This window comes from Triturus cristatus, chromosome 8, assembly GCF_964204655.1.
Source record: "Triturus cristatus chromosome 8, aTriCri1.1, whole genome shotgun sequence".
Lineage (NCBI taxonomy): Eukaryota > Metazoa > Chordata > Amphibia > Caudata > Salamandridae > Triturus > Triturus cristatus.
This window is the reverse complement of record NC_140591.1, coordinates 365,913,463-365,934,809: the sequence shown is the minus strand read 5'-3', so window position 1 is coordinate 365,934,809 and position 21,347 is coordinate 365,913,463. Positions and strand designations below refer to the sequence as shown.

Here is a 21,347-nt window from a genome sequence, read left to right as displayed (position 1 = left end):
GGTGTAAAAAGTAATGTGTGGCTATTTTAACGCAGTGCATGATCATATTTATAAGGGACTAGGCAGGGCAGACATAGGTCAGATATTATCCTTATCTGCATGCCCATTCTCCTGCACCTGACCAGCATTTGATATGCTCAGGTGGAGAAGAAGGAAGGATCCTGGTCTTTGCACTAAGGCAAGCATACATCAGTAGGATCAATTCCATCCTCGAACAAAAACACACTCCCTGTACCTAGTGAAACTGATTAGGGCATGTGAGGGTATGCTCACACAAGTGCATTTGATGCTGACAGAGTTAAGAGGTGGATGGTTCAAATATGTCGTGAGTTTTGCATTGAACATGCATGCATAGTATTTGAGATTTCTGAATTGAAACTACATCTTTTTGGTTTAACCTGGCTCCTGTGCAGGGTCGGCTTTGGGAGGTGCTACTGGTGCAGCGGCACCTACGCTGACCCCGGGGGGAACTGTGTTTACAAATAACATGGGTTTAAAATCAAGTGCTGCAGAGTTCCTTGTGTGTCCAGCAGTTTCCAGCCAACAATAAAAAAATTCATGAAAACTCTAGTGAATAATGTTCCTGCTGGAGAGAGATCAGAGTTTTGTCTAGTGGCAGTTTTCACTTGTCATAAAGTAGCGCAGAGGGTTGATGTGCCTGCTGCAAAGAACATGCACTATGCAGATTACAGAACTCAGCATGAGTGAACTATGAGCAGCGCTATAAAAATGTAATGCGGGCTCCTTCCCAGCAGGGCGAACGGCCGAGCACTATACTCCGTACCTGGCAAGTTCCCGCTGATGGGGCCCACCAAGCACACGGTTAAGGTATGGCACGCTGCGACACAATCGGTGGGAAGGGCTAATAGACTAACACTAGCTACCCCGCTCTGGGACTCGCAAAAGTTAGGATACCTGGGCGATTCAAAAGGGTTTGACAAGTGGGACCTTATCGGTATTTCCACTATCGGAGATCTTTGGGCGGCGGAGGGAGTGAAGCCATTTAGCACACTCCAGACTCAATACTCACTGGCTGACTCAGAGTTGTTCAGATACCTTCAGGTCCGACATGCACTTCAGGCCGCACTGCCAAGGGGTGCCTCCTTACCAGATAGCTCCCCGCTGGAGGGCAGACTCCTTGACGGGCATCTGCCTGAGCGTGCCATATCCCTGACGTACAGGAAACTAATTAATAACATGCATGATCCCCTGACCCTACTTTGGGAGAAATGGACTGAGGACGGAATAGAATTGGATGACGAAGGATGGCAGACAGCGATCTCGTCCCCCAAAACAGTAGCAATTTCGGCCCGGCTCCGCCTGGTGCAACTAAAAATCTTGCACAGAATATATATAACGGGGCCTCAATTGGTACACATGGGGGGACATACGGATGGGTCTTGTAGACGTGGGTGTTCCCAGCCAGGTATTTTCATACACATCATATGGCATTGCAGGCTAATTCAGGAGTACTGGCACAAGATACACTCCATCATGAGTGAAACCCTTGAGATTGACATCCGGCCGGAAGCTCCTAGATGCCTCCTAAATATCTGGGAACCCACGGACCTCAATGCCTATGCCATACACTGGGTGACACTTGCCTGCATGATTGCCAAGAGGAACATTGCGCAACACTGGGGGGCGTCACAGGCACCTACAATAACAGACTGGAAAAAGGACCTTGATTGGTGCATGCAACGAGAAAAATCTGTGTACATCGCAAGGGGTTGCCCCCGAAAATGGTCCAAAATTTGGACCCCCTGGAACTCATATCGAGGCGAAATATGTACCCCCCCCAGACTTCACGATGTAGATGTCTCCCCTTCCCCGTAATTCCAACTGTACCATCATTTTATGCATTGCTGAATCCTTGTGCTTGCAATTACCTATGCGGTGTTACTATGAAACTATGCCTTGCTGTCGATGTTTTTCTAATAAAAAGAGTTATAAAAAAAAAAAAATGTAATGCGTATCAGAGAGGGGCTATGGAGATATGAGGCTGCTGTTGGAGGGTAGTAGTGAGGCAATTTGTGTAGAAGGTCTTGGGGGGGGGGGGGCAACAAAAAAGACTGTTGCACCGGGTTCCACCATCATTGAAGCCTGCATATTTAACCTTGGCATTGGATGAAGAAATTGATTTGAACATAAGAAAAACATGAAGAATGTCTTGAGCCACGGCAACCCAACATTCCTACTATTTTCATGCCAAAATGAGCATAATATACCTTTACATCAGCAAAGGCACCTATTGCTACCTTTAATACATCATCATATATGCCATATTGCCAGACTCTTGCATTCGATGCATACTTTTGCAACCTGAAGGGAGTTGGAACTGATGCATTGTATTGTCCTGCTCTGAAGAGGTTTGGGGGCAGCCCCCAAGGTTTGCTCGCTGGTCAGTCACTGGGATGGGTATCTTAAGCGGCTGCCTCCCTGATGTAGACTTTAGTGTGTCTGAATTTACATTTGTGTCTGAATTATTTATGACGTGAGGTCTTGTCCTTCTGTTTGCTTGCTGCCCTCTTTCTGTTCTCACCAATCTGTAAGGTTGTATGACAGGAAGAGAGAAGCGAGGGATGCTGAAATATGCGCCAGAATTCATGACTGGAGATGAGATTCCATTTGTAGACTGTGTTTATTTTCATCACCCGAGCACTAAATAGAATAAAGTCCCAGCGCTGCTCCCTTGGGCCTTAGATTATGAAAACTGCTATCTCTCAGTATCAGCTAATGAGCTGTTCTGCTCGCACTGAGGTTTGCTCTTCACTTAAACATTGACAGTGCTCGGAATGTATCTTCCCATCCAGGGAACTTCACGTTTAAAACCTATTTCAAAACTATTAAATTCATGTTGGAAAAAAATAAACCTATTTCAGGTGGAGTTAATAGCTTCCCTTCGTCTTATAATTGCGATCTTAAAAGAACATGCTCAATATAATGCAATAAAATCAATCACGCATTGTCACAAAATATTTTTTTTAATTGGTTTTGTAGCTCCAACTTGTAGCCAGAAGCCACTGTGCAGCATTAGAGAATTTACATAGGTCCATTAAGAATTTCTGTCTGATGCTTTGAGAGATGCAGAAGGACCTGGGAGTGGGAAATCACCCTGCTGATGACCCAAGAATCATTGAAAGGGGACTGTATTTTTGGTTACCCTGTCCCTTGTAAGAGGAGAGGGGGTTCCAATGGTTTCAGGGAGGTGCAAGAAATCCTCTCGAAAGAGGCTGTTCTTCAAGTTTCTTTTGAAAGCTCTCATCAGGGCCAGACAGGCTTTTTAATCCATTGGCCATTCCCTGTTCAGGGCTTTCCTTTCACTTACTCATGAATCATAAACCTGTGTACAGGTCGTTGGATCTTTGATGCCGACAGAGATGTAAGGATCTACTGTCAATATAAAATGTTATCAATTATTATTACTTCCAACTCGGTCAATAAAGAGATTTAGCATGAGTTAAAGGATTTTATTTAAAATCTTTTTGTTTGTCCTCCTTATTAAAGTATTATTTTCCAAGACTCATCATCAAAGGTTTTATAAGCAATCAATCGATATTACACAATTAGGTTAATCAATATATTAATCAATAATGCAAATTGATACAATAATAATGCAACAAGCATGTTCCATAAAGGAACTCTCCTAATCTAAGTAAATAAAATTAAATGTGAGAAGGGAAAAAGCTGTCATTTCAGATACCCATTAAGGGTTCTGATGAAAGAATCCAGCATAAGCATGAGGAAGAGGTGTGGCGCCGCGGCCAGGGCGACTGACTCCGGAATCTGGGGGGATCACGGTTCGATCGCCGGCGGCAGATTAGCCCAGCACCATGTGACTCTGGGCAGTAGCTTGATTAATCTTCCCGACTGCCCCCAGCGCCTAGAGACCCTTACGGCTGAGTGTTTGCGGTTTACAAATGTGGATTAATATTATTATTATTATGAAACTTTAGCATAATAAGCTGAAAAGTATTCTCAGTTCGAATAACAGTAGTTCCGGAAATAAGCTAAATAAGTTAAGACTTCTCATATAGAGAAATCCAAGACACTCAATGGAGAGTCTCCTCTCAGAGAGTCAGGAAAAGGAGAACAATACGAGATGTTGCTCTCAGTCTAAGAAAAAGGATGAATGAAAATTTCAATCTGCCATTAGTCTAAGAACACACACACAAAAATATATATTTTCTATGTTGCAGTAATAACATTCTTTCTTCTTCATGTTGACCAATAAGATTTCAGCACGCTCCTGGGAACAGGTTTGCTCCCCATCTTCTCACCAGAGTACAATCGCCTTTTAAACATATGTCCTTTAATGTTGCACACATCCTTTCTTATTTTTCAAAAACTTCTTCCCAAGAATCATCCTCCCTGTGTCTGCATCTTTTGCAGAGAGAACCTCACTATTAGTCGCCTAATACAAAACAAGTATCTATTATCTAGCTAATAACCAGTAGCTTCCAAAATTGCAACATCTGCAGCTAAGAGAAGAAAACATCTTCACAACGGTTGTTTGTTGAGAAAATCCAGCTCTTCAGTATTACTATATTTTCCTATTCATTCATGACATCATCGGTTATGTCAAGTTAAGAATCCATGCTATGTTTCTATGCTACAGGCCTATCGTTTTTAAGTACGGTTGCCTACTACAAATTTTTCATTTAACACATTCCATCTTTAAATGTAAGCTCTGCACATTATTTTTTAATAAAGCATTTTCCAAACGACTACAATCGCAGTAGCAATGGCTTATGAAAAGAGACTTTTCTTCAGGTTTCTATTGAAATCTCTTAGCAGGCCTTTTAATCCAATGGCCTTTTCCTTGGTTATTTGCAGCAAGCACAGTGAGTTTTCAAGAGAGAGATAAAAATGGAGGGAGGGGACATTAGAAAGAACACGATCAGAGATGAGATGTAATAGAGAGGAAAGAAGGCGAGAGAGAAAGAATAGATGGATGGAAAGAGAGAGATTGTGCAAGGAGACGAAGGGAGCAGAGCTGGGGTGAGCTTTTTTGCCAGAGCTGCTTTTGATTCCCCAGTCTGGCCTTGACTCTAAGACTTCTTTGGTTTCTCATGTCTACACTTAGAGACTTCCAGAGTTATGCACCCATGTTTTGCCTCCTTGAATTTTCTGATTTAACTGATTTGTTACGTAATAAGGTTTGCTTCGCTTAATCTCATACTCAGATATTCAGATTCAGCTTCAGAAGGTAGACTGGACTGATACGCTTGTGTGATCCATAGACTGAACACAAAAGTTTGAACTTTATTCTTTAATGCTACTCGTAGCCTATGAGGTATTTTGAGTGCTGGGGTGACTAGCAACGATTTTTTCACATCCAGACATAAGCCTAGATTTACTATAATTTTGCATCTGGTTGCATCATTTTTCTATGTTAGATACTACCTTTATTAGGGATCTTTACAGTTCTGGGGCATAATCCTGGACATCCCCCGTCGCAGCCACATCTCCGGACACCTGAGAGACCTGCACTGGCTCCCGGTCAACAAGAGAATCACCTTCCGACTCCTCACCCACGCACACAAAGCCCTACACAACCAAGGCCCAGGATACCTCAACAGCCGCCTCAACTTCTACGCTCCCAAACGCCAGCTTCGATCGACCGGCCACGCCCTCGCCGCCGTCCACCACATCCGAAGAGCCACCACAGGGGGACGGTCCTTCTCCTACCTCGCCGCCAAGTAATGGAACTCCCTCCCGACCCACCTCCGCCTGACCCAGGACCACCTCGCCTTCAGGAAGCAACTCAAGACCTGGCTGTTCGAGCAGTAGCGGACTCCCCTCCCCCATCGCCTTGAGACCCTCTGGGTGAGTAGTGCGCTATATAAATGCTTGATTGATTGATTGATTGAATGTTGCCCTGCATTATAGCTAGGCAGTGAAGCAAGAGCACAGACCATTTCTTAAGGAGCTTGGGGGAGGTTATTCCCCTAGGATAACGTTGAACAAATGGGGACAAATAGTGCATTTTAAAGCAAAAGTATGCTAAAGCACTATAGGCTCTAAAAAGACAAGCCAATGAAACGTGACTGTCTCCAGAATTTAACCCTATTTTGTTTTCATAATGTTCCATGGGTGCCACCTTATGCCAAAAATACATAAACTATGCCAGTGTGAGAATGTTCCCATTAATGCTGTCCATATACCATGAGTGATCCTTATGCCAAACATTAAGTCAGTATATCAGGGCCAGCATCTCTCATGGTTGCACTCCTCACAAATGCTGCGGTTGTCCTCCTTTATAAGAAAAAATACCTCTAATGTGATAGTGTCAGGAATGTTCCAAGGGTGCCCCCTATGCAAAGAATTACCTCTAATAGGCCAGTATCAGTACTTTACCATGGCTGCCCATTATGCCAATAATTATCCGTACTATGCTAGTGCCAGTATTTTGCCATAGGTGCCGCTTTAAGACACAAATTACCGTCAGTGTGCTTGGGCCAACAGCAGACTTACAAGTTTTGTGGTTCATCTCAAAGTGGCTTTGTACTTCAGGCCTTTTATTAGGAGAAAGTCAAACAAGTTCAGTTTTGGGACTTGTATTATCCTGATGGTGATAGTGTCAGGATGGATGAAGGCTACATGCTTGCCCCTGGTAGCACCTTGCTTCTGTGCATGATACCATACTGATCAGGGGGAAGGCAGCTCCAGAGGGCAGTGGTGATTCTGAGAGTCAGGTCCCTGAGCCAAGAATCAAGAGAAGTCAGTGGTGATGTTCTGAGTGTGGAGGCTGCTTCTTCAAGTAGATCTGGTGTGAAGAAAGAGCATATGTTGATGTGTTTCCTGGAGTGTCAGTGCTGATGTAATATCCTGTGGATCACGCCAGATGTTTTCCTTCACCAAAGCGGCTAAGTCTGAATGAAACCAGCGTTGGCTGGAATGCAGTTGAAAGGTAGTCTTTGGAGACATGCCGCTTGACCTTCACTTTAACACACACATACATATACTTATACATGCTTATACGTACACACATATTCACACATACACCCACACAAATGTACTTCTTTTATTTATTTACGGTATTTATGGAGCGCAACACTCATCCCAATACGATATCACGGCGCTAGTATACCTCCCTTAGGTTTCCACAGGCATTCATTAGTGAGGAACCCAAGAGCATTATATCTTAACACTAACACTAATACATGAACACACACTCTGGCTACACATGCACACACATTCCACACACTCTCTCTTACATAAACACATTCAAAACTGCAAGCATGCACACAACACAAAGCATTTGTTTTACTTACCTCAGCTGGCAAAGATGGTCATATGCCAGCTATCTGTATTCCATTTTTTATTAAACTAACAGCTGATAAAGTAATATTATTCACTATTAGTATACTAAAAACATTGACAAAAAATTAGGTGAGTGAAGCCCCCACCGACATCCACAAGGACGAGCTGCTTCTGTTCCTGCAACTGGTTTTGCCACAACTGACGCTAGGGGTCGCAAAGGGAGTGTCATGGGTCACAAGGGGCATGCCAGGGGTCGCAGCAGCGACCCCTCGATGACGTCCATGTTCTTGGCATGTCATTCCGTGTAGATGAAGTGGGAAGGCTGTGTATGCTTTCTCTGTACCAGGTTACCTACTTGTGTCGCTGTTTGAGTTAAATCAGTCCAGGGCATGGAGAATGATCTCTCAAATTTAACTAGTGCCCATGACAGATTTGTAATTACTCATTTTAGACTAAATCTGCTACACCACCTATTGGCATCTCCAGCTGGTTTTGTTGTGCATGAGAAGGATAGAGGTCCCTGTGGCTGTGACAATATGTCTCCACAGGATACCCTACATTTTTATTTTTATGTAAATATTTTACTCATCCTAGGAGACTGTTTCTTAAACCTTTTTTAAAAGAACTGAGATTTAGGCATGCTCACGTAGCTCTCTTGTACTTGCAACTTTCGCCTAATGTTCGCACGCTTTTTTGTACTAACTAAGGGGCATATCATCAAGGGCCGGCGTTAACATTATCGCCGCTTTTGCGTCCGTTTTCGGGCGAAAAACGGCGATAATGTTAATGCCCTATCAGCATGGACACGCTAACGCTTGGATCCATGCCTTAGCGCCCATAATCTTATCGCCTCGCCTCGCATTGCTAATGAGATGCGAGGTAGGCGTTCCCGTGTGAACTACAGCGATATTACTCGCTTACAGGCATTCTCCCTATCATCAATCAAATCGCTAACCGGCCTAGTGACATTTAAACTAGTGCTAACTGGCTATATCGCATGTTTCTTATGCCTGCTAATTTTCTGACTTGGCTATGTTTATAATGGGAGGTGGATTATTATGCTGAGTCCACATCTCCCTATCAGCAATGTATTGCCCCTTATCGCTGATATTGCCTGGATTTCTATCGCCTCGGCGTTGCGCTTTGCTGATAGTGCGCTCACCGGGCGATAGAATCCGGCGATAGGCGGCGTTCATTTTATGCACGCTAAACACGGCCATCGATAATTATCGCTGGCCCTTGTTAATATGCCCCCATCTTCCTAAGAGCTGCATTAAGATCAAGAAACTCTAGAAGTGACTGATGGTTGTTAGGGCTTCTTTGCGATTTTGCACACATTTTGATATGTTGCTTTCAAATCAATTGTTGTCGTTTCTATTTTTGTCTCTTTTATGGCTGTGATTATTGCCGGATTTTATTACTTGTGTAGCTGGGAAGCATACTGCTGAAGATTTCACTAGCCAGTAACTCACCCTTCTTCCTTTTCATCCAGAGTGCCGGGTGGTGAAATCAACTTCTTACACGAAAATCGCAACAGGATCCCACCGCAGCGCCACGAAGAGTCCAGGACCATCGAGGCGCAGCAAATCTCCTGCGTCCACCAGCTCAGGTATAGCAGGGAGTGCCTGCCGCATATTGATGGAATCTCGTTGCTCATCACGGCTCTCTAGCATGTGAGGTGACTGCTTTTAGCTAGAAATAGTTCATCTGTTATGGTGAAGAACTATCTCACGTCCATGCCAGAATTAGCAGACATTTTAGAACACATGAGCCTCAAATAGTCAAGGAGGTGTCATCAGACCACATTGTCCATGCAGGGCTTGAAATGTGACATATTGTTAAGGGATGTGTATCTAATTAAGTGATTATTTTTTCTCCATTCAACTAGTTAATATATTGCTGCAGCTGGATTTATTTATAAGTGAATTCTGAAACAGATGATTCAAATTAGGCGCTACATAAAGATGTGCGCGTGCTGACAAATGTTATGGGTAATTAACTTGGTAAAAGATCATAGTGCCAGGGTGCTTATATTTGTGGATAATTGTCCTTTGAGGGGTTTCAATTAATTACTTAACGAGAGTGACCTCTAGAAAAATTGAAGGATTCTGGTAAGAATGTCTTCAAAAAAATTGTGAATTAGTCACACGGTTAGACAACTAAGGTTGACGGAGTTCATCCAACTGAATAATTTGTTTAGAAAAACATAACAAATAAACATTAAAACGTTTTAGTGGACAAGACTGGAAAAAAGCATTCGGCCGTACATTAATAATGTAGGGGCATATCGACAAGGGCTTTATCTCTGCTTTTTTGGCTTTAAAAGCCAAAAAAGGAGAGATAAAACTAGCGCCCTATCAACAACAGGGTGCTAACATGCAAATTTGCATGTTAGCTGCAAATTTGCATGTTAGCACCCTTTTACTTTACGCTTCCCCGTGCATCTCTAATGAGATGCAAAGGGGGCGTTCCAGAGTCAAATAATAGGAGAAATGTCGCTAAGCGACATTTCTCCTATTATCAAGAATGTCGCTAACCCTGTTAGAGACAAAAAAAAGCAGCGCTAACCGCGGTTAACGCTGCTTTTTTACGTCTGGTATTTTTCAGACTTAGCCATGATATCCTATGGAAGGAGGATATCATGGCTAAGCTTGCCTGTCCCTATCAACAAGGTAACGTGAGATTATCGCTGGGTTTCCAGCGATAATCTCACGTTAACCTGTTAGCGTGAGGATTTTTATCGCTATTGAGATAAGCGTTGCTAATAGCACGCTATCTCAGCGATAAAAATTCATGCTAGCCGGCGATAATTATCCGAGCGCTAAGTGCGCTTAGAGATAATTATCGCCAGTTGTTGTTGATATGCCCCTTAGATTCTGTACAAATTGAAAAATCCTGGTCGGTCAGTCCCAGCAAAGCACACAGTTATTGGGCCCCAGTTGTGACAGCTGGGGACTTTACATTCTGGTGTTCTAGGAACCAGATGTCTCTTTCAGTACTTGAATCTCAAGGTAACAAGGCAGAGCGTTCAAAGGGCTACATAAGGAGGTGCTGGGGGATAAAAACTCAGAAATCAGCAATGCAACAAACAAAACCTAATAAGTCAATACGCAGACAGTGTTTATTTATTTGAAGAAGAAAAAGTAGTTTATTACATCCCAGACTGCAAATGCTACCAATTGGAAGGTTGAAATACCAGTGGAGACAGCCTCTAAAAGACCTTGCTAACTAAAAGACGTGCAAAACAAGGAAAGACCAGGTATTTAATAATCCCCTAAATGCATCCTAGTCCGCCTCCGCCAAAGGTTCCTCTAAATATTTGCAAACCAGCAGCCCCTCACGGCTAAAACTATAATACCTCCATTTGTGCCTATTTCAAATATGACACATACAGTAATCAAAAGTTAGGCCTACCAACTTTGTCATTGTGTTACCCCCTCAGTTACAAACAGAAAATAATTTGATGTAAAGTTTTCGTTTCTTTGAGCTGATTAATTTTTTTCTATCTTTCGGAAACAATATTTAAGAAAGCTTGATTGTAATTTTCTTTCAAGATCAAATCAATATTATTTTAATCTGCTGTTGCCGGGCCCCTAAAGGGAGTGGGGCCCATTGGCCGGTGGCTACTTTGCCTATATGGCAATCTGGAACTGCCTTTAATATAAAACAATGCAAAACAGTGAATACTTTAGCCAGAGTCATATTACTATCTCCTCTCTAGCAACAACTGAGGACTCAGAAACAAAACTGCACCCCAGAGTCACCAGACCTAAAGCGTCAGAACTAGGGGTGCTTGAAATTTGAAAAACAATTCTCAGGGTCTTGCATTCTACTACCAGGGGGGCGTAGGGTACCACAAGCAAATACAATCCGTGGGGCTCCGATGACCTGCCCTGTTCCTGGCTTCTCTCAGAGCCCCCTCAGCACTTTATGGCATCCTTGCTTTTTCCTGGGGCACCACTGGCAACATTCAGATCATTGCCCTACTACCCTAATGTGTACCGCTTCATCCCTTCAGCGCTCCCTTCGTTCCGGCTTCAGGATACACCTTTTGCTTTTATTGTTTTTATAAAGTGCCCATTTTGGTCTTTGAACTTCACATGCATGTGCCCCTTCCCTTGCGTTGCACCCATGCAATGACAACAAAACACTTTGGGGACGATTCACAGAACTAAAATCCTAAACTTACTACTTTTGGTATTCACAGAAGTTAGGATTTTGTCTTAAGTTTGTCTTAAGACAAACTTACGACAGACTTAAGACAGACTTAAGACAAACTTAAGACAAACTTAAGACAGACTTAAGACAAACTTAAGACAAACTTAAGACAGACTTAAGACAGACTTAAGACAGACTTAAGACAAACTTAAGACAAAATCCTAACTTCTGTGAATACCAAAAGTAGTAAGTTTAGGATTTTGTCTTAAGTTAGTTCTGTGAATCGGGCCCTTTGTTGCCCTGCCCTGGTGGTGTTCCCATGAAAAGGTAACAAAACCCTTTGTTGAAGCCCAAGTACACACACATTACGGACTGGCTCCATGCTTGCCCAACACTCTTCTCTCTGTGGTGTGTAGCGGAAGCGCCTTCTCTGCTCTCCCTCCTGTCTCTCCTTTTCCCCGTGCTTCGCTCTTCCATCTGTGGGGAGCAAAGGAGTGGGTGCAACCCACCTATTGGGGCAGGTGAGCTCCTTCTCACAGGGTCTCACTCCTCACAGCCCTACAGGCTTACCAGGCAAGAAAGTGGGTCAGTGCCTGCACGCTAAGGAGGAAGTTAATCCAACACATTTCTGTCTCTTTGTCGGTCGTCTGGGGGAACCACAACTCCTGGGCACCCCAGGGTGATATCCAATAATAGTGATAGTTTTAAAGGCATGCCAGCCCTAAGGAATACCAAGCATGGATGTTTTTACCTTTCTAATGTTCCACTGGGCTGAATTGCATGGTGCTAGTTTTGTTGTTTCACTCCTGGTGGCCTGTTCTAGCCACCGGGAGCTCCCTTTTCAGCGCCTCCTGTCCCTTACATTTTGTTTGGATTTCTCAGTAACTATGCAAGCACTTTTCTGAGCCCCTGTAGACTGCTGCTTACTCTTTGGTAGCCGGGAGCTATGAGGCTCTGGACGTGCATTACTGTTTAGTCTTTAGGAAGTGCATGATCTTGGGATCTTTTTGGAGCAGCATCCAACAGTCCGCAAGGCAGAGTACTCACCCTGCCTGCAGTCCTTACGTACCCATACCTGCAGTATGCCTGTAGGCCCAGCAGGTCCCACCTGGGGTACCTCGTCCCCGGTCACCTCCAGCCATAATCAGCCCACAGAGGTTTAGGAGTTCCCTCTACCTTTAGGGTTCTCTTCACATCCACTCTATTGTCCCCCAAAGGGAGGGGGTAGGTCAGTGCCATCTGTCTCTGGAGACAAAGTCTGCTAATGTCCAAGGATACAAGTCCCAGGTAGATCCTTCAACTCCGGGCGCCTCCATCCATGCAGGGGGTGAGCTGCATTTGTCTGCTTTGGTGCCACTCATCTCAAAGTCTCTGTCCTTGTGCAGAGGGTTGAAAATGGAGTTGGAAATCCAACAATATCTCATCACGCCTCCAAACTAACAGACACTTTGTAGGAGCAGCCTACAGACTAGTCACCCACCTGCTCAGTGTTCCAGGTATGTTCAAAATGGCAGAACAAACCAAGGTTTGAAAGACATATTCCCTGAGCCTGATTCCTCCCAGCCAGAACTGGGTCCGTCCATCCAAGTTGTCTAAGGGAACCGCTGGGGGGCTGGTGGCCAGGTTCTGCATGCTCTCTCTTTGTCAAATGTGAGAGCAACTTTCCCAGCTTGTCAGAGAGAGGCAGCTAATCACTTTTTGCAGATTTTTCCCCATTCTCTGCCAGAAGGGGGCAAGTCCCTCCGAACAGGCTGATTATTCAGAGAGAGGCTTTAAACTACGAGCAGGCCACCAGAATATTTCATTTGGTTCAGTAGGGTAGATCAAGACCTGGATCGCAATACGACTGGCTCAGGGAAATATTGAAACAGCCTAAATACATAAATGAACTCATACATTTTAAAAATGATACTGAATATGCATTCAAGACCCAGAGGTCAATCTAAACTCATACTTACAGCATATTTTACCAGAAGTGTAAACAATTTTAAGCACTACAAACATACATTTCAGCCAGGAAGAAAGAGGACAATTGTCTTGGTCTCCCAATTAAATTATAATACCTAGGCAGGCTATAAGTAATATATTTTAGTTTGCATCTGTGATTTTACCTGTGTGCAGGTATCCAGCTTAGTCAGACAACACTCTTTCTCGCTCAGCATGTACTTGTGTGCACAAAGAATTTCAGACATTGCAATGCAAGTCTTTACCCCTCAGACAACACATTGACCTTCGCAAAAAAAATATATATAATTAGCCTTACCATCTTTTATGTCAACCCACCCATAAACCCTAAATTCACCACTATCTGCCTTGACCTCTACTCACCCCTAAATCCTAAATTCACCCGTACCTCTCTATACCTCTAACCACTCCTTAATCCCAAAGTCACCATTGCCTCCTTTCCCCTCTTCCCACCCCTTTACTCTAAAATCTCCCTTACCTTCCTTTATCTTTACCCAACCCTTAAAATCATCCTCACCCTCTTTACCTCATCCCTCACCTATACCGATTTTTTTAAATACCATAAAAATTTATGTTACTGAAAAAAATAGATACTTACCTGCGTGATAAAGTTCCACAGGGTAAAGATGCATGGGAAAGATAAAAACCCATTAAATGTACCTACGTAGATTGTACTTACCTGTGGAGTGAAGACTACAGAGTAAAGGCAATGAGGGCAAAGACTGTGCGTAAAGTTAACATATCATTGTGCAGACATCTTCACTCATAACCAGTCTGGGCCTCTGAACCTCATTTGAAAGGATGGGCACTGGTTGTTACATCTCAAACCATTTAAACAAATGTATACAATGAGTGAAACTCCTTTTGTGAGACTCACTTACAGTAGATGTCCAAAAACCCGTAGTTCCAGCAGGTATAAAAACTGTTTTTTTTGTTTTTTACAGGTCTGAACCCACTCTCTTACAAAGTGCATTTACAAATGTTGGTCCTCACTAATGCCTAGCATGTGCCTTGTTGGTATGGAACCTTCATGGCCCAGTTATCTGCATGTATGGTGTGAAATTAGATAAAGGAAAAACATTACATGCATGAGATCTCAAACTCTGAACCCTTCTTGGCCAACCAGTGATAAAGGGAAATGTGTGGTCAAAAGCTCCAAGTAGGGTAAGCAGCTAAAATCTACCATAAAAGTGGCCTATTTTAAGAAACATCCTGTAACTTTGTGCTTGATACTCCAAAAGTCTCCAAACTCTGAGGAAATTATCCAGAGAAGACTCCCCCCACTAATCCAGTTGAGGACTACAGCAAACTGTGCAAGTACAACTGTTTACTGGAATTACTCTGCACCCAGTACCAGCTCTCTTTGTTCACATGGACTTCTTCACTCCCCAGGTGTAGGTGTGATGCAGTGGAAGTGGTGGGGGAATTTTATCATATTACGTCCCACACCAATCAGAAACATAACTCTAATGACGGGCCCATAAGTCATTATCACACAATTAGCTGTAACACAGGTCCTCCGATGGATCTTTGGTAGAGCTGAAAGGGACTATGTAATGACAATCGGAATGCTATTCCCCCATGAGGACCTACCATGAAGAAATAGGCTAAACATCAATACCATGTCAAATAACTCAATAACTCATAAATGAAGACACACACTAATTCTTATCTTTTTAATTATTCTTGTTATTTCATAATATGAATGGTCAAACACAAGTACATTGATATAATGTTATCTCTTAGATTCAATGTTACAGGATACATTTACAATAAGAACTCATCTCAAAATACATCAATATAAAGGTATAGAGGAGTGACAGGGAGAGAGAAAAATCATTGCAAAGACAAATATGCAAGATCATCAGTTTCTCATATGAACCTAGAAATACAATGCACAGCGTGCATTTAGTTTGGAAAGCTAACCCCTTGGCCGAAAGGGTATAGTACAGGTAGCATCACCAGCTGATGATGGGCAAAGTCAATAGGAAAGTCTTTAAGATTGCAGGATTCACATCAGCCAGAGAAATAGAATCAGCACGGCATTCAGTATATCAACAAACGCAGGGTCAGGTCCCCAATCTTGTGAACGAGCCAATGAACATTTTCTCACAGAAGTTCTTATAGTACATCACACTCTTATCTCCATTACATGTTTCATTTTCTCTCTTCTCCTCTTTGGTCATTTCACATGAGGAGAGAGTCTTTCGAGTTCTACTTTACAAATATTTCTAAATGACTATTGTCTAAACTTTATTACATCAACTTCCGAGGAAGGAAAAGGAAGTCCTTGACACATAAGTATATAAATGTTGAAACTGCTATACTCGAACATCCTCATCTCTGGCCTAAACAGGAAAAATCTAAAAGGTTAAACTAGTATCAGCATTCTAAGGAAACATTTGAAACTTGTAAAGGACAGGAGCACGTAAGCACATCCTCTAACATTTTCCAAGGCCTACATTATTTAGCAAAAGGGAAAATTATTTCTAAAAGATTTATGAAGTCTTTCACGAAGAATAAAAGCTTTTCTCTGTATTTGTCATGTCTCTGCATTTTGGGAGACATAAATCACATTCACTTAAACAGACAAGATTGTTCTTCATTTATTCATTAAGTACTAATCACCTACATTTCTCAAATAACATTATATATTCTCTTTATGTTAATTGCATTACTCAGGAAAACATTTGTCAATTTTCCTTTACACATTTCCACGTTATACACTATGTTTTCATGTGCCACTAATAATCCATCTCATTAGTCTATGTTAATATACACTTTCGGGTGGATTTCATTTAGCAGATTTTATTTACAAAAATAATCCTCCATCAGGTGCAAAGCTTCATAAGAGCACGAAAACGAAATGTGCATATACATCTGGCCTACTTGTTTTATTCTCTTTTTTTTTTTTTTAAATCTTTTTATTGAGCATTTTTACATTTATGTACAAGGCACAGTGCACTATTCCAAAAAGTAGCGTGACAGCAGTGAGATATTCCATCTACAATAAGAGCGACAAGGGCCAGAAAATTTAACGTAGGAACAAGAATACATAACACAAAAAAGAGATAAACAAGCGAAACCATAAAAATCATTAATTACCATGATCAATATCCCCCTCCCTTTCAAAGCACTATCTGCCTACCCATAAGGAACCTTTAATAGACTATACACCAAATAATCACAAATTCTAGTCAGCAGAGAGCATATATGAACTTGCATTACCAGACCCATTCAGTTCGTTAAAATAATTTAGAAATTCCCTTCCTTCCATCGAGTGATGGGATCCCAGATTACCCTGCCCATTTTCCTCCCGTTTTTGCCTTTCCTAGCATATATCTCTTTCTCCAGATGATACATCGAAAGCAATTTAGCAAGCCACTGATGAAATGTAGGCGGGAGAGGATCTAGCCATGCAGAGGCTAGGCACAATCTAAGAACTGCTACCGCTACAAACAAGAATTCCCCCCCTAACTGCATCTCTCCTTCCTCCTCATTTATGCCTAATAGAATTATTGCGGGGGTTAATGAAAAAGAATTTATTCCTAGTACAGTCTTTATAAAATTTCCAATATCCTCCTTCAACAAATATAAATGGGGGCATGTGGCAAATACATGTTCTAAGTCTGCCTCATTACTTCCACATCTATAACAATTTGTTCCTACAGTTCCTCCCCACTGAGCTAATTTAGCTGGGGTGTAGTACAGATGATACAACGTTTTGTAATGCTGTGCCTGCAATGATGCAGAACACAGAAGTCTATGACCCTTTTCCAGGGATAACTCAAAACAATCCTGACTGACACTCAGACTATCCTTCCACTTATCACCCCATTTCCCTAAATCATCCTGCTTTCCTTTCGTTAGTTCAAAATAAAATCGTTTAATCGTACACTCTTTCCCTGTTCGTATCAATTCCATTACCGAGTCTCTACCAAACCCCAGAGATCCGCCCACTTTACTCATCAAGAAGGTCCTGATTTGTAAAAACTTGAAGAAGTGACTGTTGTGTAAATTGTACCTGTTCTGCATTTCTGAAAATTGGCAGACACTTGAGTCCCCCAGAACGTCCCCAAAGCTCTTAACTCCCTTACCTACCCATTCTGTGAACACCGAGTCCGCAAAAATCTCTTCTGGAATATTAGGGTTATCTGTGAATCTAGTGTAGCGGTTATACCTCCCCAGGCCTGACCTTTTCATAAATGCTTCCCAGACTGCAAATGCTGCCATGAGAGTCTTAAATTTTGTTCTCTTGTAATAGCTGGCCTCCGTAAATTTTAGAAACACATTTTCTACCTCCATACCCAAAACCAGTCCAAATATTGCAACCGTGCCTAGATCGCTCCCTCCTTCAGCCTCCGCACCCCCTACCAACCCTAACATATTTTGAAACGTTGCAGCCCAATAATACAGTCTTAAATCGGGCACTGCCCACCCTCCCCTTTCCTTTGGCAATGTCATGAATCTTAATGCCCTTCGTGTCTTTCCTTTTCCCCAAATAAATCTATTAAGCATGTGTTCTATCCTTTTGAACCACCTAGCATCAAACAGCAAGGGAATTGCCCTAAATAAATATAAAAATTTAGGGAGAATTAACATTTTAATTATATTCGTCCTCCCCACTAAACTCAAATGCAAGTTCTCCAATCAGTCCAGGTCTTTTTCTACTTTTTTCATTAATGGAGCAATATTCCTTTCCACTAATGAGTCCAAATCAGCCGAAATAGAGACTCCTAGATATATTCCTGAGCGTATAACTCGGTTGTCAGTACAGATGGCAAATCTATTTTTAATTATTTGAGTCTTTCCCGTATTTAACCTATACCCCGAGATATACCCAAAATTTGTGGCCTCTATTTCGATTTGATTAATGGACTCCGTCGGTGTTGGCGTGACCACTGCAACATCGTCAGCATAGGCTAGAACTTTACACTGCCCAGTTAGGGTAGGGAGAGCACTAACCAGACCACATGCCTCAATTCGCCGTATAAATGGGTCCATGTAGATGGCAAACAGCAGTGGTGAACAAGGACACCCCTGCCTAGTTCCGCGACCTATTTGAAATTGCCTCGTACACCCTGCGTTAACCCGAACCGAGGCGACAGGATTCAGGTACAATGCCTTGATTGATTTAATAAATCCCTGCTTTACACCAGATCTTTCCAGTGCACCCATAGATAGCCCCAGGAGACCCGATCGAATGCTTTTTCCGCATCCAGTAGCATAACAGCCATCGGGTCTCCTGCAACTTCCGTCGCATCAAATAGAGTAATCACTTTACGAATATGATGGGTTGTCCCCCTTCCAGGGATGAACCCATGTTGCATTCTGCTCACAGTGTTAGCGATCACTCCTGCTAGTCTTGTTGCCAATGCTTTGGAGAACACTTTGGCATCAGAGTTCATTAAAGTGATTGGTCTATAAGACCCAGGCTCCTCCGGAGGTTTCCCTTTTTTGAGTATTAACACAATCACCGCACCCCCCCACGATGCAGGAATTGAGAATCCTGCTTGCGCCTGCTGTATTAGATTTGTTATAACCTCCTTCAGGGCCCCCCAGAAAACCTGATAAAATTCGACCGGAATTTGATCCGGTCCTGCTGCCTTACCCGCCGGCAAATTCCATACTGCATCTTTTATCTCTTCTAATTGCAGTGCCCCCTCCAAACCTTCCTCCTCCTCCTCCTCCAATGCTACCCCAGGTATCCCTTGGAGATACTCATTCACCGCCCAGTTATCAATATCCCCCAGATCATCAGTGTATAGCCTCTCATAAAAGCTCCTAAATACATCTCTAATTTCCTCCGGGTCCGTATGTAGCCCGCCCGCTGTATCCCTTATCTCCCTTATTATTCCCGTAGACTCTTGCTGTCTTGCCCGAACAGCAAGGTGTCTGCCTACGGCTTCACTACACTCATAGCACTTCTCCCTTTTAGACGTGTACAATTTAGCCGCTTTAATAGCAACGTCCCTTTCAGCCTCCCCTTTAACCTTGAGTAGCTCATTCCATGCATTGTCAATTTGGATACCACTCAAAAGACAGCTTTCTAATTCTGCCTCCGCCTCGATCACTTTTCCCCTTGCCTCCTCGCTCCTTGAGCGTTCTTGTTTCTGCTTATAGGAACTGAAGCTCATTGTCTCGCCCCGGATTCCTGCCTTAAAGGCATCCCAGACCACCCCCTCTGCCGCGCTACCTCTATTAATCTGAAAGAAATCTTTGATCCACTTAGTCATGTGTCCTACATAACCCTCATCTTTTAGCAGCCCCCTTTCAAACGTCCAACTAGTGCGCTGTCTTTCATTTGTTTTACTTGAGATTGTAAGTATTAGTGGGTTATGGTCGCTGAATATCCTTGGTAATTTACCTATCTGTACATTCGAGACATCAGAGCTAGGGACCAAAAAATAATATAACCTGACACACACTTGGTGTGGAGCTGAATAGTATGTGTACCCCTTGTCAGCCATCCGTTTAATCCCCCAGACATCCATTAGGGCATTATTTACAATTAAGCTTCCCAATGCCCGGCTCACTCTTTTCTTCCTCCCTTTATATTTACCAAAGGAGCCCTGCCCTAACCCATCTGACCCATTAATATTAAAATCCCCTGCGATAATGACTCTCGGGGCCCAAGTAGCTAATTCTACATCTAAGAATTGAAAGATTTCCGGATCATCTTCCGTAGACAGATACAAGCGTGGTCCATACCCCATCCAAGAGACACTCTACCATAGCCCACCGCCCCCACTGATCCTGTGCTTTCTTCCTTACCACAATATTCCTATTCCTAGCAAGGATGGCTACCCCTCTCTTTTTCACCCCCTGCCTAGAGCTCACTAATAGGTAAAATCCCAGCTGATTCAACAGGTACACCTGCGAGTCCATTATATGTGTCTCCTGCATGAAAACTAAATCAGCATTCATTTGCCTTAAGGCAATGGAGATTCTCATTCTTTTTTGTGCATCATTTAGCCCACATACATTCCACGTTACACACCTAATATCCATGAGGCCCCAAGGGCATCATTACTCGCATCCTTTCTCCTTCCTTGAATTATTTATTTTTGTTTCTGGCCCTCTCCCCCTAAAGTAGCCTCCCTCCGCTTGTATGTAATCGCCATTTTCCAGTTACTTGAATCTACTGACAGCTTTCTTACCCTCTCCTTATATCCTCCTCCTTGCCTTTTTTTCCTCTTTTGCCTCTTTTGCCCTACCTGTTCCATACGCACCGTGCTTTGTACCCCCCCAAGTGCCCCAACCCACTCCCCCCTCCCTTACTGGCAAATAGGTCGATCCCGACCTATGTGTGACAGCCGGTCCTCCCAGGAAGCACCCCCACCCTGCCCACACTTCTTAAGCCTTCAATCCATTCTACACTGATGTGATAACCCCACTTTTTGCAGTCAGATCTTTTTCCCTCTTTTCATTTCATTTCATTTTACTTCTTTTTCTCTTTTTTTTTTTTTTTGGGGGATGTTGCTATGTTACTATGGATGTTACTATGTCAAACGTTCTGTGTTCCTGATAGCTGCAACTCGATCACTTTGCCTGTTTTGTTCCCTCTCTCCCCTTCGCCCCTTCTCTTCCTTCAAAAAAGTTAAATATTCCTGTGCAACAATTTCTGAGAAGAACACCCTGGTCTGACCATTAACGATAACTTTAAGACGTGACGGGAACATTAAATACACTTCGCAACCAATGTTCTGAAACGGTGTAATAAGTTGTCTCATTCGCCATCTTCTCTCAACTGTTATGTGGCAGAAGTCTGGGCGGGCAAAGAAGGAGATATCTTTGTATGTTCGTTTCTTCATTGGTTTGGCTTTCATGATTATCTCCTCCCTCAGTAGGTAGTTCCCCACATAAACTAAAATGGCTCTAGACTTGGCTCCTGGCATATTCTTCTTCTGAACCAATGGAAATCTATGTGCGCGGTGCACCTCCTTATCCCAGTCCCA

General features: G+C 42.9%; 1 protein-coding gene across 3 annotated transcripts in view; it reads left to right on the top strand.

Annotated features, from left to right (window-relative positions):
• Nucleotides 1–21,347, top strand: part of DCLK1 (doublecortin like kinase 1) — a 1,175,807-nt gene that overhangs the window by 708,738 nt on the left and 445,722 nt on the right. For all 3 annotated transcript variants that reach the window (XM_085621707.1, XM_085621706.1, XM_085621708.1), the window contains exon 5: nt 8,759–8,875. In XM_085621707.1, coding sequence (XP_085477833.1) covers nt 8,759–8,875 — 117 coding nt within the window. The remainder of the gene's footprint in view (nt 1–8,758; nt 8,876–21,347) is intronic.